Source organism: Leptodactylus fuscus, chromosome 8, assembly GCF_031893055.1.
Source record: "Leptodactylus fuscus isolate aLepFus1 chromosome 8, aLepFus1.hap2, whole genome shotgun sequence".
Classification (NCBI taxonomy): domain Eukaryota; kingdom Metazoa; phylum Chordata; class Amphibia; order Anura; family Leptodactylidae; genus Leptodactylus; species Leptodactylus fuscus.
Genome location: NC_134272.1, coordinates 10416221 through 10432558, shown reverse-complemented (window position 1 = coordinate 10432558; position 16338 = coordinate 10416221). Strand labels below are relative to the sequence as shown.

At 47.8% G+C, this 16338-nt stretch overlaps 1 protein-coding gene across 4 annotated transcripts; it reads left to right on the top strand.

Annotated features, from left to right (window-relative positions):
• Positions 1–1193: 1193 nt before the first annotated feature.
• On the top strand, positions 1194–16143 carry RAB40C (RAB40C, member RAS oncogene family). 4 transcript variants are annotated; one of them, XM_075286093.1, is made up of 7 exons: positions 1194–1399; positions 7024–7309; positions 13497–13557; positions 13904–13964; positions 14059–14136; positions 15046–15268; positions 15350–16143. In XM_075286093.1, the coding sequence occupies exons 2-7, from the start codon at positions 7168–7170 to the stop codon at positions 15643–15645; spliced, it is 861 nt and encodes a 286-aa protein (XP_075142194.1). In that variant the 5' UTR covers positions 1194–1399; positions 7024–7167; the 3' UTR covers positions 15646–16143. The 4 variants fall into 4 exon arrangements, with proteins under 4 accessions (XP_075142194.1, XP_075142192.1, XP_075142195.1 ...); XM_075286091.1 differs by having other exon boundaries at positions 6998–7309; XM_075286094.1 differs by lacking the exon at positions 1194–1399 and adding an exon at positions 6464–6631.
• The last annotated feature ends 195 nt before the right edge of the window (positions 16144–16338 follow it).

Here is a 16338-nt window from a genome sequence, read left to right as displayed (position 1 = left end):
TATATATATATATAATATATATTAGATCTATGCACACACACAGAACAGTGGGCATTTGCTGTGTGATAGATCGATCTATCTGTATAAAAATCTTCTGATAACAGAACAACATTGAGAGAGTGTTGCAGTCCTCTGAATGGTATATGTCAGTGAGGCTGAGAATGAAGGATCTGCAAATTTGCAACACCTGCCATCTTTATTTAGCATCCAATTACTGGACACCGCACCCGCGGTCTGTGCGGAGCCTGGCACCGGTATACTACATAGAATCCTGCAATGTGTGAACGGTGTCCTTTGTACTCTGTGGACAACGTGAGAGGACAAATAATTGTCTTGTATATTTAATGTGTTACTCAGGATGGGAGAATATGATGGATATTACGTTACAGTACACACTGAGATCTGACAGCTCGGCCTGGACGATAAATCAGGTTGTCAGATTAGAATAAATATCCTGCATATAAGAATCTTCCTGCTGTGCCAGCTCTGCTAGCCGGAGGAACCCCGGGGGCACGAGGCAGAGCCTTTCATTTTAGATGATCTGGCACAATTATAAGACCGCTTTCTAAGATGGGGGGGCGCGGGCACAAAAAGCACATCCATTACTGTCTCCCATTAAAACCAACTGAGACTGCTTGAAGTTCTCCAAACTCTACTGTGTGAACATAGTCTAAGTTTAACCCTCAGATGACATGATCAATAGCGATGGCGGCAGGGTCTGTGCATCAATGGATCTCACGGCAGGGTCTGTGCATCAATGGATCGTGTGCGCAAGTCCTCGAGAAAAGTAACCAAATACCCCCAAGTAGCCATCACTTCTAAATGTTAACAAATGGCATGTACTCCCCCACATGTAGTATAATGGCCCCTAGTGCTCCTACATGTAGTATAATGGCCCCTCAGTGTCTCCACATGTAGTATAATGGCCCCTCAGTGTCTCCACATGTAGTATAATGGCCCCCTAGTGCTCCTACATGTAGTCTAATGACCACTACAATGCTCCATATGTAATATAATGGCCCCCATAGTGGTCCAAATTTAATATAATTCACAATAGGCGCTGTCATTTTACTTCCTGCCAGTAGGTGTCGCTGCCCGCAATTCCTCTCCCCTGACAGGGCGGAGCCCCAACACTGGGGAGGGAATCTCTTTGGTGACGTCTGCTGCGTCATGTGACGCATGCGCCTTGGCCTGAGCAGGAGAAGGCAGATTGGAGCGCTAAAGCTGTGACTGATGCGCTGGGCCCGGCTGTCCCCGCAGCTACGTTGGATCCTGGAGCGTCTCATCCCTTCACAGTCCTGTCCTAGTTCTGAAGATCGTGTGTGCCGAGCAGGCCGCAGCCCGAGACTCGCGTAGGAGTTGTCCCAGGTGTCGGGCCTCTTGCCTGGGTGTCCAGTCGGTGAGTTCCGCCTGTTTCTTGTTGCAGCATCCGGCTTGGCCACACTTCCTATCCCATAACTAACCCCCTGGGTTGTGGTAGGGGGCTCTGACGTTGTCTTGTATCTGGTGGACGGTACTGTGTAACCTGTGGCGCCCTGGTGCTGAGGAACTACAACTCCCAGCCTGCCCTGACCTGTCTCACTGTGGGCTGTAGGTTTATAAGGGACAGAAGTGACTCTGTGTAAGTGTAGCACTACAAGTCCCAGCATGCATTGTGAGCAGGGCATCATGGGAGTTGTAGTTCATCCACAACAAGTAAAACCGGTATTGTTGTGTCTTATAGGTGTGCACTGAGTCATATCATGACCTGGCGGTTTCTTGGCATTCCTGTCTGACATGTTGGGCCTTTACATTGACATTTATGGGGCTATAAGGCTGCGGCGTACAATTTGGTGATGTCCGTACTCTCGTCCCGGGCAGATCTGGGCTCTGTTTAACACCCGGGTCACATCTGCGTTTGGGGACGCCTCTAACGGAAACCTATAAGCATAGAAAAGCGGTTACCGGGGAAAACACACAGACCCCATAGACTATAATTAGGTCCGTGTGTTTTCCCGCACCCCGTTATAGTCAGTGGGGTCCATGTGCTTTCCCAGGTAACCGCTTTTATATGTGTATAGGATTGTGTTTGAGGGGTCCCCGAACGGAATCCCAAACGCAGATGTGACCCGGCCCTCAAGGGAACGTACAGCCATGTAATGTGTATATCTCGTGTGAGAGCCACTCCTTGTAAACAAGACAAACTGACCGAATGGACAAACCCTTTAAAGAAATGACCTGCACTCCCCTGTGACCGCTCACCAATCCTGCAGCGATGATGTTGCGTTATTCCCTTGACCACAGGCATACATGCAAGCATCGCCATTAAGGCCAGTGATGGACTGCAGTGGTCAGGTGGATGATGTGGAACTACAACTCCCAGCAGGCTCCGTTCACTTCTGTGGTAGTCCCAAGAGTTGCAGTATCACAACATCTGACGTGCCAAAGGTTGCTGACCCCTGATGTATGTCAGGTCATTGCTGCTGCTCCGCTGCACTATGACATTTGCACACTGTGGGGTACTGGCCTTAAAGGAATCTGTCAGGGAGATTTAGGACACTAAGCGGCCTTATGGACCTCCGGTTTACTGTATATTAATGCCATCTGGCGCACAATCAAAAAATATTATACTTACCCATCACCTGTAGTCGTGGTGCGGTTCTGCAGTGAAACCTGAGCAGCGACTTCAATGTCCTCGGCCTTACTGAAGAACTGCACAGGTGCCCGGAGCACCAGAGAGGAGTCTGATGAAAGGGATAAGACTCCTCTCTAGGTAGGCACAGATGGCAGTGCTACAGGTCTATATGGGACGCTAAATCTCTGACCCATAAGGGACCTGGAAGTGGTTTAGAGTCCCATATCCACATGACAGACTTACTTTCTGTTGCTCTGCATGTTAGTTGTTGGGTCCTGTGTGTGGGTTTAGCCTTCTGACCGCCAACAGCTGCTCTTGGGGATGGTTTATATCGTATTTTAACCTCTAAAATTAAAGGGGTTGTCCAGGATAAGTTGTTTTTTTGCAAGGTGGCTGGGGAAAGTGAAAGGACGAAAATAAACACCCATCCTCGCCTGTCCCTGGTGCCCCAGTGTCTCTCACTGCAGTTCGGTCCTGCTGCTCTGGGGTCTTGTTTTGGCAGAAGCCCCTGTGGACTATGTAAAGGACCTGCGGTGTCACTCACATTCGTCCCCCGTCCTTTCCTCAGGTTCCCCGAAGCAGCGAGAACGTGATTGAGGGTTGGTTGTTTATTTTTTTTCACCTTTCTCATCCTCCTTGGAAAAAAAAAAGCAGTTATCCTGGACAACCCCTTTAAGTCTTCTTTACAGGTACATGTCTGGGCAAGTTAATAGGGCTGGCCGATGGGGCTGAGCACTTATTTCGTATAACCAGTACCTATGTGGCCACCCCCGGTGATGTGATGTCATTACTGCAGCAGTCGCTCTGTTATTGCCAGGGAAACAGTCAGCGAGTGCCTTAGATGGGGCCTGTTGACATCAGGTCAGCTGTGCATTGTGTCCTCGGGTCGGGTCCATTGACGACATTCTCACGTGCACAATCTGCAGGTCACAGGTTCTGCTGCGCAATTAACTCTTTGCATTGCAGAGAGTGAAATCTGCCATGAAAACCTGCTGCTGCATACATTTCTAAGCGAATGAAATCTGTACCGGGGGTCAGTTTATGCTGCAGATTATTTTTTGTGTGGGTGATACTTGTTACCGTCTCATCCGCCTTGGTTTATCTAGACTACATTGCGGGTCTCCTATCTGCAAATCTGAATGGAAGATCCGCAGTGTATTGATGACATGTAGACGACCCGGTGTGGTCATTGGTGCCGGCTCTCCTGTCTGCTGTATACAATGGTGTCCTGAGTGGCCGCACCTGCACCCGTATGCTGTGAGGGCTCCACAAATGGGGAATCAAGGTGGGAACATCTAGTCTGTACATGGGTCTGATCTATGATGCTGGGAGTCCTCGCCTGTATGGGACAGTAGACCCACTGGGACTCCCATCATCCAACACTACGCTGCTCGGAGTCCTGGTGTTCTGACTGGGTGATGACAAGATATAAATTTTATATATATATATATATATATATATATATATATATATATATATATATATATTCTTCACTCCATTTATCTGGGAACATACTGCGCCCTATACCTGGTCGGCAGATCCTATACAATTGTGGCATTGCTAGGGTATGGCATCACTTTACGATTAGTGGGGGTCTGTCCATGAGGCTCCCACCGATCTTGAGAATAAAGGGGCCACCTAACTGCCCCCACATAAATGAATAGGGCTGGATGTAGTTCCTGGGGCTCTGCTGTGCGGGCAGTGACACAACCTCTTTATTCTCAGGATCAATAGGGCAGATAAAGGGATGGCACCTCCGAGCAACCTGTCATCACCTTATAAGATGAGAATACTCCTTGTGAGACTCCTTACAATTACTCAAGTGTCTGTGACCATGAGATACGAGCCAGATACATCAGGTAGAAATGTCATCCTTGTTGTGTATACACCAGTGACGCCCTAATAACATGAGCCATAGAGATTCTTTGTTCCCGCGCTATTGTTTGGTATCCTATGTCCAGGGGGAGACGGCTCCAGTATAAGCCATATGCTGCCCCCCCCCCACTCATGTCCATGTGTCACCGTGAGAATAAAAACAGAACATGGCAAGTGTATATATATATGTGTGTGTGTATATATATATATATATACACACACACACACACACACCTGGGAACCTCCCCACATGGATGAGACTGATTCATTCTCTCTCTTTCTCTCTATCTATCTATCTATCTATCTATCTATCTATCTATCTATCTATCTATATATATACATACTTTGCACTGTTATCACAGCCTTCTAATCTGACGATCTGTCATGGCACACTTGCAATGGAAAGTGATGCCTCCATATTCGGTTTTGCCTGTTTTGTGCGGGCGCACGTACATGTGTCCTTACAAGGCGCTCGTGTCCTGTACAAGCTCATTATGGAGATGCGCTTAATGGGATTTTTGGATTTTCCCACTGTATCGATTGATATGTCAGGAGTCTCATTACAGGAGATTAACGCTCCCCCCTTTCCATTGATCGGGAGACGGAGGGGTCCAGTAACTAATACAGAAGTAGTAAGGTGGATGGGCTATACTTATTGGGGTTAACCCCTTATTGTATGCACGGCACGGTTTGCAGGAGTGATGGGATAAAGTGTTTGGGCATATGTTAACAAAATATTAGGGGAAAGCAGCTAAACCTCTGTGACACAGATATAGTAATCTACTCTCTCAACATATTTTGTCTCCTTTCTGTGAAATCCTGCCGGTCTTTGCTTGTCCGTTTATTGAACGCTGACATCTGTATACTGCTTCTTGCTAGGGTATATGGGCTCTTGTATAATGCCTGGGGGCTTTCTCCGGCACTATAAGGCCGGGGCCTCACGGGTTGGTCTATGATTTGCTTGAGCGCTGCGGATCATCCCATGGCCTCACACCTAGAATGAAGACTCTGGTGCGGCTTGAAAGTCGAGAATCTCCGCTCAGATCGCAATTCTCTATGTAATATGTCCAGAGATATCGCCAGTTGAATCAGAAGCGGCGGCATGTATATATCCCAATCCTGAATTTATACAGCTAGAACTGTGATCTTGGTGTCATATGAAAGCTAAAAAATCTCCTTTCATATGTCACTTGTACCGGGTTTTGTAATGCCTGCGATATACCTGTTTGACGTCACCCCCAGCCCTTCAGTCCCGGCCCCCCAGCGTTATACAGGATCCCGTACACCCGTAGTTCTAGGGACAGTAGTATACAGGTTTCAGCTCTCAATAGGAAAACATAGGGAAAGTATAATGCCTGGTTCACGTCTGCAAGATTGCAACAACTACCATTAGGAGCCATCGTGTGATGGAACAGAAAAAACGCAAATGCATATGTGTCAGATGTGAACGGAGGCCTAAACTGACCCCATTCCATGAAAGATCTCGTATAATCTTATTATGTTAGGGATCAGGGGACTTGCTCTGGCTCAGCTCTTTGTCATGGTGTTTCCTTGTATATTTTATGTTTGCTTTGTCTTGGGTCAGGGAGGCAGGTGGATGGTGTCCCCTCCCATCCTGCCAGCAGGGGGTATAACCCCCCCCCCCCTTTATTTCCATACACCAAAACAGGCGTGAATTATAATGAGTGTCCATCGATTGACTCCCTGTCTTATGGGCTTTGAATCTGCTTGAGGTTTTTTTTATATGCTGGAAGCTTACTGCGTGTTTTTTTTTTTTTTTTCTTCCCCTCCCTCTCCTCCTTTTTGCTGTCAATGGGTTAACTCCCTCAGTGCTGGACAAGCCTGTGTCGCAGTGATTTGTAACCACCCGGGCCTGGTCGTTGCAGGCAGGCGAGGGTTAAGATGCCGAGCCATCTGCCTGTGTTTTGCTCTTCATGCAAATAGTTCTGTAATCCGCTCCCCTGCCAAGGAGTGGCTGCCGCCCTGCCAGCTCGCCATTGGAGGAAGCGTCCATACCTCTCCCTTCATCATTATGCTAGCCCAGGGGAAGAATAGCCTTTTATGCTCTATAACCGGGGGATGAGGATGGACAAGGGAGCAGCTATCCGACAGGCAGAGGGTCCCGGAGCGCCCAGCAAATTGGTAATAGAAATACACGGAGATAATACTGGCATAGGGACAGATGTGAGGATGCCTGATATACATGGGGGGGTGTCAGTGATCCGTATACTGGTGTATGAGGATGGGGCTGGATTGTGATGTGCCTGTGTTATCTGTCTGTCCACCCCATATCTATCTATCTATCTATCTATCTATCTATCTATCTATCCATCTCCTATCTATCTATCTATCTATCTATCTATCTATCTATCTCCTATCTATCTATCATCTATCTATCTATCCTAGCCTACGTTATCTGTATCATTAGTATATACACGTATACTTGTACATATGGCGTTTGCAACGTGGATTGCTGTGCGTTGAAACTTTTTGTCTCCTGTTTTTCAGGATTGCTTCCCCACCCTGTCTCTCAGGAATATTTAGATGAGGCAGCAGCGAGGCGCGAACAACCCCATCTGCAGTCTATAGAAACCTTTCCAGGACATCTTTGGTTGACAGCACCTGGCAGCCGACAATTCGGAAGAGCCTGACATGCCGTTTGCCTCCTGAGGGGGAGGATGGGGACTCAAGGAAGCCCGGTGAAGAGCTACGACTACCTCCTGAAATTCCTGCTGGTTGGAGACAGCGACGTCGGGAAGGGAGAGATCTTGGAGAGTTTGCAGGACGGAGCGTCAGAGTCCCCTTACTCCTATAGTAACGGTAAGGCTCCTTGATATTTGCTTGGCACTGAATCTCTGCCAATAGCATGGCACCGTATAGAAGCGGCATTCTTAGAGCAAAGGAAAGGATTGGATTTCTATTGAGTCATTTGCAGAGGTGATGAGATGGTCACATAGGGTGAGAGCTCTTATTTGGGGAACATAACCAAATTCTGCCACAACTCCAAGTCTGTCCTATCTAGACTCGTATCTGATCCTGTCCTTGGCTCTAAACTCAGCCATGTGTAAAGAGCGTATTGTATATTTAAAGGGGCAATAATAAGGCTTACCAGCGCATTCCCCAAACTGGATAAGCTTTATTACCAATATTCACCTCAGTCCCCCGGAGCCCCATTTATTACCTGTGCAGAGGACAGCTAAGGACCACTTGTTCCCTGTCCTCACTCCAGCTCTCACTCATGTCACCGACTCCACTTGGACCGCACAGGTAATAAACTGGGGTTAGGGAAGACTGGGGCGTATATCGGTAATAAAGCTTATCCAACAATGTATTGTACCCTGGACAACCACCTAAAAGCATGATGTGATCTCATGTAACGGGGCACGGACAGTTATGAACCGCTCTCCCCCTTTGTTTTATCTTTTGCTGCTGGTGGTGGTGGGGCGGGGGTATAGTCTATTGTTTTCAGGGCTGAGTTTGTGATATTTGCTCACCTTTGGAATCACAATGGGCGGAAGGTATTGGGAGCTGATAACTTTTGTCAGGACAGTTGTCTTGCCCTTGAGCCCAGCCCAATTACACTGGCCATTGCAGGCAGGACAAGTGCCCCTGATGGTATAACACATCCATACTTGCTTGTTTGCATTGGCCAGGAAATACCGATCGTCTGTCCCCTATCCAGGCCCATGGTGTGGTGGTCCCACGTCTGTTTCCACAGGGTCGATCAAAGATGGGTTATTATGCGGCTAAGGCTCTGTTCACATCTGCATTCGGGGATTCCGTTCCCCTCTCCACATGGAAAATACAGAGAAAAACATCGCAAGCGGCACTTATCTCTCCACGTTTTTCGCACGGAAACCACACAGACTCCATTATAATCTATGGGGTCCGCAGGTTTCCTCAGGTAACCGCTTTTTTATGCGGATTCCCACGAATGGAAAACTGAACACAGACTTGACTCTATCCTTAGAAGATGTGATCACCCGGCTGCTGATTATTGGGCGATATTTGGCACTCGTAGGGTGAGGTCACACACCCCATCTTTGACCCTGCCTTCATTTAACCAAGCAAACCAGTTTATCAGCCTTCCCCATTGCCCTCGGACTTGTAGTCACCGCTTACTTGTATCGTCACCTTTATTTGTTGCTTTCTTTGTCCTTCGGCCACAGATTTGAGCACCTTCGGGGTTTGTGAGCCCTTCTTTGCCGAGGTCAGTGACCTGTCTGTCTTGGTATCACATGCCTCCTTAGCTTCTATATAAATAAAGTTGGTTGAAATGAACACTATGTACACTAGTATGTCTTCATAGAGCCTTTCCATGTAGCATGAGTGCATAGTTGTCCTTTTAATCAACTTTATTGATATAACCTTGCAGAACACTAAGCTTAAAGGGATTCTACCATTAAAACCTCTTTTTTTTGTGGATAAGACGTCGGAATAACCTTTAGAAAGTCTTTTCATCTCTTACCTTTAGACGTGGTCTCTGCTGCGCCGCTCCTTAGAAACACCGTTTTTTACCGGTATGCAAATGAGTTATCTCGCAGCGATGGAGGCGTTCCCACCGTTGCCAGAGAAGTGTCTCCAAGCGCTGCCTCCTTCTTCGTCCGCCGCGTCAACTTCAAGGTCTTCTTCCGGCGCAGGCTCGTAACTTCTAGCAGAGCAGACTGCACAGGCCACTGGAAACTGGCCGCTAACAATACTGTGCAAGTGGGCATTTTCCTGTGACCTGTGCGCCTGCGCAGTCTGCTCTGCCCGAAGCCTAGAAGTTAAGAGCCTGCGCCGGAAGAAGACCTTGAAGTTGACGCTGCGGACGAAGAAGGAGGTGGCGCTTGGAGACACTTCTCTGGCAGCGGTGGGAACGCCTCCATCGCTGCGAGATAACTCATTTGCATACCAGTAAAAACCGGTATTTCTAAGGAACAGCGCGGCAGAGACCACGTCTAAAGGTAAGAGATGAATAGCCTTTCTAATGGCTATTCCGACGTCTTATCCACAAAAAAAACAGTTTTGATGGTAGAATCCCTTTAAGTGCAAACTATCATCCTGTCAGATGAGCCGCTTATACGCTTCACACCTACGTATGTAAAATATGTTGGAGAAAATGGAAGCAGAGAACTTTCCAGACTTGTAGAAGAAGACTTCACGACAAGGCTAAATCTCAAAGCCTAAATGGGCTGATAACGGGGAACGATAAATTATACCAGGCCGCACAAGATTAGTACAAAATCTCTTAATCTATGGACGTCTTTCCTCCCATGATACCAGAGCGCTCCAGATCTGACAGTCTGCCGCCATCCACCAGTGACACGGGGCTGATCTTATGCATATAAGGTATTAGCGGAGATCTGCGGTATTCACATGCAAAGCAGCGCGGGCAGCTGAGCTAACGGTTTATGGTCATGTCTGGGGAGATGTTCCTGATCCATGGTCCCGGCTTTCCTTGAAGTCTTTTGTGACATCTCCAGTGACTGGCGTTACTCGCAGGCAGCGTCTTACCCATGCAAGCATTGCATCAGTGTGCGTATCTGTAATATATGGGGATTAAAGGCCCATCTCGTGCACTGAGGGAATATTGCTGGAATATGTCATCACTGCTGTGTGAATGGATCCTGACTGGTTTCCCCTGCAAAATGTTGCCCGGTCATCCTCTGTGCAGGTCTGGTTTGTGGCATTGGTCTTGCTCTATTGATGGGGTGACATTGGTACAGGCTTCTTGTTCTCTGCTATACAATCCCTAGACCAAGGCTCAGCAACCTTCGTCCCTCCAGCTACTGTGCAACTACAACTCCCAGCATGCTCCATTCGCTTCAGTGGGAGTTCCAAGAACACCAGAGCAAGCATGCATGCTGGGAGTTGTAGTTTTACCACAGCTGAAGGTTGCCTATCCCTGACATGTTGGTGCTTTCCGTCTCCAATCTTTACGCTCAGGCAGTTTCCCTTGGTCCGTGGTTATTCCAAAAAATGAAATTCCTCTCCTCCCCTTTCAGTATTTTCCTAAACTCGTGAGGATCCCCCCGGGACATGAGTCAGACTTGGTTTTTCCAGCGCAGTCAACAAGGCCACATATCGTTTATTTTTCACCAGGCCGGATCACACCCCATTGTCGTGTACAGGACAATAGTAACCTGCTGCAGACAGATTGCAGGTTGTGACTATTACTCTCCGAGTCTGTCGCATCAGATGCCGCCACCGCTGTCCGTATGGGAAGCAAATGTTTGTTTCAGGATGCAAACGGTTAATAAAGTTGCATTTTCCGCAGCCAAGTTTTCCATGGGCTGAGAGCTCGTCTTCCCCCAGTATTTGGAGGATAGTATTACTCACAAGGCTCTGCAGGAAAAGCCATTTACATGATTGGAAACGCTCGTCCTACCCCTAATGGCTTCTGGGAAATGACTTGGAGAGCGGTGCAGTGTAGATGATGGATCACAAGGGGCGGGGGGGGGGGGGGGGGGGATGCTTTCAGGGACGTTCACATATTATATCTACATTATTTAGCATATCGCCGAGATGTGGGAGGTCGGACGCCTTGTGCATACTTCTATCTGCCGAGTCCTGTCATTGAGTCGTCCTCTTCAGCACTCTCTTAGGCTGAGGCCACACGTTGCGTTTTCTGTTGCAGATTTTGATGTGTTTTTTGGGGGGAGGGCCGGAGCCAAGGAAGCAGAAATATAAAGGAAGAAAATGCAACAAAACCTGCAACAAAAAACCCACATCTCTGTTTAGGAAAGCTGGGTGACCTGCAGCATGGCCAGCTGTTATATACAGTCGCCACTCGGCTCTCCCTGGCTCCTGAGTGGAAGCCTAGTGTTGCAAAATTGGAGAAAATTTGGTGTTTCGGGCCTGTGGGTAAGTAGGGGTAGGGCGGCTGTGGGCCGGACAAGAGAGTAAGGTTTATGGCCGGCTTTAGGCTTTAGTTCTCAGGTGTTGGCTCAGAATTCTTGTTTTTGCTGCGTAAAATATTACAGAATGAAAAGAAAATCCATCACTTATTCACACACAATTCCATCTGGAAGACGTCTAGCAACACACAGACTGATAATATGAAGGTGGCCATACACTCCGTCAGCTGGACAGTTATTCCTACCGACCTCCTCTGAACACATGCACACTCGGCTTGGGGAAAGTAAATTTGATGGTGGCAGAACTTCACATACATGTTATGGTCGACCATTCCTGATGTCTTTGGCAGGTTTGGCAGGCATTAATCTAATGTGTATGGTCAGCTGAATAGCTATTTCTATTGACCTACCCTATACACATGCACCCTCGGCTTGGATGATCATAGGGGAAAGTAAGAACAATGGTGGCACAACTTCCCATACACATTAATATACGCATAAATCTACTGTCTGGCCACCTTTATAGCCATGGGGTCTCTAAAATATTAGAGGGGAGTGGGCCATAGCCTGTGTAATGCTTCTGCAGTGCCGGCCATACATACATGGCATTTTCTGGCCATATGATTTCTGCTCTCAAGAGCAAAGGAGGATTGGAAACTTGACTTTTAGACCCAATGCACATGGGAAAAAGGGTCGGTGCAGGGTGTTAATTTTGGATTACACAAGGGCAGGGCTCCTTGCATCGTAATAATGTCTGATACTAGGAGTCGCTCTACAGTCAGTACTGTATACGGTGCGGGGCAGGGACTGCTAGCATTAGAGATCACAAGGGGTCCGGTCTCCTGAATTCAGGCCGAGAAATCCCTTTCATTTAGGGACTGGATATTCTCGCTTGGGTTCATGTGTATAGGGCCTTATCCTGGCAGTGCATCTATCTTGCAGGATAAGCAGCGCCTGTCGTTCCTTGCGGCTGCTTATCCCACATGTCACCAATGTTATAGGGATCTTTTTACGGGCCGGGTGTTAAGCCAACAATTGATCCCTTAAGGCGACATCTGAAGGGGCAGTGGTTTGGTTCCTACGTGTTTGGTCATCTGAATCCGGCCTGTCTCTTGGGCTTCCGTCACCTCCTGCAATAAACCTGGACGGTTATTATTGTGCACTTGCGTCAAAGGTACAGCCGAGGTAATACGGGCATCACGTGGGTGCAAGGTTGCCATAAACCAGCAGCATATGTCCGGCACTTCCTCCCGTCCGGGGTTTGCTGCACTTTTACAGCTAAGTGCCTTGTAAACAAGTCATCGGCGCTCGCTGCTCTCTTAAAGGGACAGACTTCTTTATTTTATGTTCTGTACTAAAGCTGGGACCACATGAAGACCAAAGCCCGCCATGTTGCCCTGCGACTCCTTCACTAATGTAAGTCCATGGAGTCGCCGTGTGGCCCTGAGGCTGCCATGACTTCTAGTGGCAAAAAAAATCCAAGCAAAACCAATCTGGGGTTATGTACCACAGAAACAAGCGGCTATAGCAATGTCTGGCGGCTGCTTATCCCCGTCTCCTGTTGGAGGCCATACTGTTCCTCCCGCAGCACATCCATTATCCGCAGGGCCGCATCCATCAATGTTTGTTGTAGTAATTTTGCCGTTCTCTGAACTGTTTGTACTCTCTTAATAATTGATGAAGACCATAATGTAGGAAAGTAAACCGCACTCACGCGATGGACGGCGGGAACGCCCGGCGGTTATTAATAGCAAGAAACGTTTGCCTTTCAAGAGCCCTTCATCATCAAGATTCAGGTTATCAATAATTTACATATAATGTAAGAACGGTGAGTAATGCTGAGCGCGGCAGAATCTGGAGGCGATGGCGAGCCCCATCTACGATTTATAGGACTGCTTGGGACGGGACACAGTCTGGATTCTTCAGCCTCATAGATTGTAGATACTGATCCAGGACTAGAAAGGAATTAGGAATGGCGCCACTCTGAGGCCCTGTCTGGTATTGCAGCTCAGCCCCATCCCACCAGATACCACAATACCCCCGTGCTATGGGGAGGCCTCGTGTCAGAGCAGGGGACCACTGGGCCTAATATTAATCTGCCATGAAATAATAGACATCTGCAAATAAAACTTTCCAGAGTGTGCTGACGTCTTCTTCTTACTCTTCAGGTATTGACTATAAGACGACCACCATCCTTCTAGACGGCCGGCGGGTGAAACTGGAGCTCTGGTAAGTTCCTCATGTCGGGGCCTAAAAACACTGAGATCTTTCCTTATAATGTGACCCCATCCTCAGGGCTCATTCACACGACAGGATTCTCTGGCCTTCATACAACGCCAGCCCCGTATACTTAAAGGGATCTATTCAATCAACCAATGGACCGTGTGAACGATCCGAGAAGAAAAATACAACCTTCTATATCGCTCGCTCTGGTTTCGCAGGTCTCTCAATAGACTCATGTCTGTGTCCATGAAAATAGATTACACTCCTGTAGAAGTACTTTCTATGTGTGAATATAGCCTGATGGTAATGGCCGACCTCCTTCTCTGTTGACCTCTTGTGCTTTTCTTCTCAGGGACACTTCTGGCCAGGGAAGGTTTTGCACCATCTTTCGTTCTTACTCCAGAGGAGCCCAGGTAATAAACTGCTCATGTATGTCGGGAGAAGAGCAGGAGCGCGGTAGATTATAGTCCATGGACTCATGTATATCTGCTCTGCCTCCTGTTTTAGGGAATCCTCTTGGTTTATGACATCACCAACCGATGGTCCTTCGATGGAATAGACCGATGGATCAAGGAGATCGATGAGGTACGCAGCATGGTTGGGGTTGTCGTGAAGAATAAGTATGTCGCGGGTGAGGATCGTGTTCATTGGTCATGTCAGGAGACAATACAGGAAGGGAACGTTCGGCTCTCCAGCTGTTGCAAAACTACAACTCCCAGCATGCATACTTGCTCTGCTGTTCTTGGAACTCCCATGGAAGTGAAAGGAGCATGCTGGGAGTTGTAGTTTCACAGCATCTGGAGAGCCAAATGTTCCCTACCCCTGGTCTAGACCCTTTCTTCCTTTGGGGATCTATATAGGTTAACCCTTGGGTTTCTGCACTGGGTCACATCCTCTCCCCCCTCTACCCCTGTTCACAGGTTACCTGTACTAATAAAGTGATCTAGTCGGCCAGCCGCCATAGTACAAGTGAAAACCTATGAACATGGGCAAGGGGTAGGAGTCACTGGTGTCTTTCATGTCACCCAAGATCAGAACCAGCCGGGAATCCTTAGGTTTGTCCCAAATAGAATCCTGCAGGATGTCATTGTTTTAGTCCCTGGATAAGGATTTTGCAGATTGACATCTCTAGGATAGACGATCATCGTCAGATCAGTGGGTGACCCTTACCAGTGAGTAGGGATCACGATCAGATTAGTGCGAGCCCTGAAGACAGTCTATCATTGTTATAAGATGGTGAGGATCCGGCTGAACGTGAACTTGCAATACAGAACCTATTTGGAAATTACATAAAAGCTTAACCTGCCAGTCTCCTTGTTATGGGGGCCGTGCAGCTGTCATCAGATGGCAGATGTTATGGAGGTGGGAAGACTTCTAGGCGTGTAGTTGTTTGAGCAGGAGATGCGGCTTATTCCACTAAACCTGCACACTCGGCCAATAAGAACTTATCAGCTATTTGCAATTCTGACTTGTAATGAATCTCCTGTTTTGCAGCATGCGCCCGGGGTGCCCCGTATATTGGTGGGGAATCGACTCCACTTGGCCTTTAAAAGGCAAGTGCCCACAGAGCAGGCCCGGGCCTACGCAGAGAAGAATGGGATGACGTTTTTTGAGGTCAGCCCCCTCTGTAACTTCAACGTAACAGAGTCCTTCACAGAATTGTCCCGGATAGTGCTGATGAGACACGGCATGGAAAAGATCTGGAGACCAAACAGGGGTGAGTGATACCTGGAGATGGGTCAGTACTGGGGATGGAAGTTTCTGGGATGTTTCTTACACGACTCTCTTTGTTCCTTAGTATTCAGCTTGCAGGATTTGTGTTGCCGGGCCATTGTCTCCTGCACGCCTGTACATCTCATCGATAAGCTTCCTCTTCCAGTCGCCATCAAAAGCCACCTCAAATCCTTTTCAATGGCCAACGGGATGAATGCGGTGATGATGCATGGACGATCTTACTCCGTCGCCGGCGGCAGTGGCGGAGCTGCAGGCAGTGGTGGGGGAAGCAAAGGCAACAGCCTAAAACGGTCAAAGTCCATCAGGCCACCCCAGAGTCCCCCTCAGAACTGCTCAAGAAGCAATTGTAAGATATCATAGCCATGGGGATGTGGAGAAGACGAGGCTGCTAAAGGCAATAAACCCTACAACGTGGATGAAGAGCCAGGTGATGTGGCCCCGAGGGTCTGCCGCTGGTATCAGCATGGTGCCCTAGTGAGGTCATGGGAGGAGAAGACCCTAGAAGAGGGCGCTCAATTGTCACCCCAACCATCCTCATGCATGATGGACGTGCCTCAGCCCCGCATCCCCGAGAGCAGCAGAGTGTGCACTGTGCTAAAGGAACCCCCTCTTCCTTTATTTATAAGTATATGATAACTGACACCTCACTTTTATAGTTCTAATGCCTGACCATACAAGTCTTCTGTATCATGCTGTAAATAATATTTGTACACCCTTGTGGCAGGGACGAACATGGAGCACTTGTCATACGCCTTTATACAAACCACCGCGTGTACCGCTCATTAACCGGTCGTGTAAAGCTGTAGACTCAATATTAACAGGGGTGTATATATAATATATATATATATATATATATATATATATATATATATATATATATATATATATATATATATATATATATATATACATACTCTGAGCCTCAGTCACCTGCAATGATCACTTCCTCTTGTATGCACAATATGGCTGCCAGCAGAGCACAAAAAGGCAGCTCGGCCCCATTATGCCTGTCTATGGGACCTACAAAAATTGATAAATTCTACCTCAGCATTT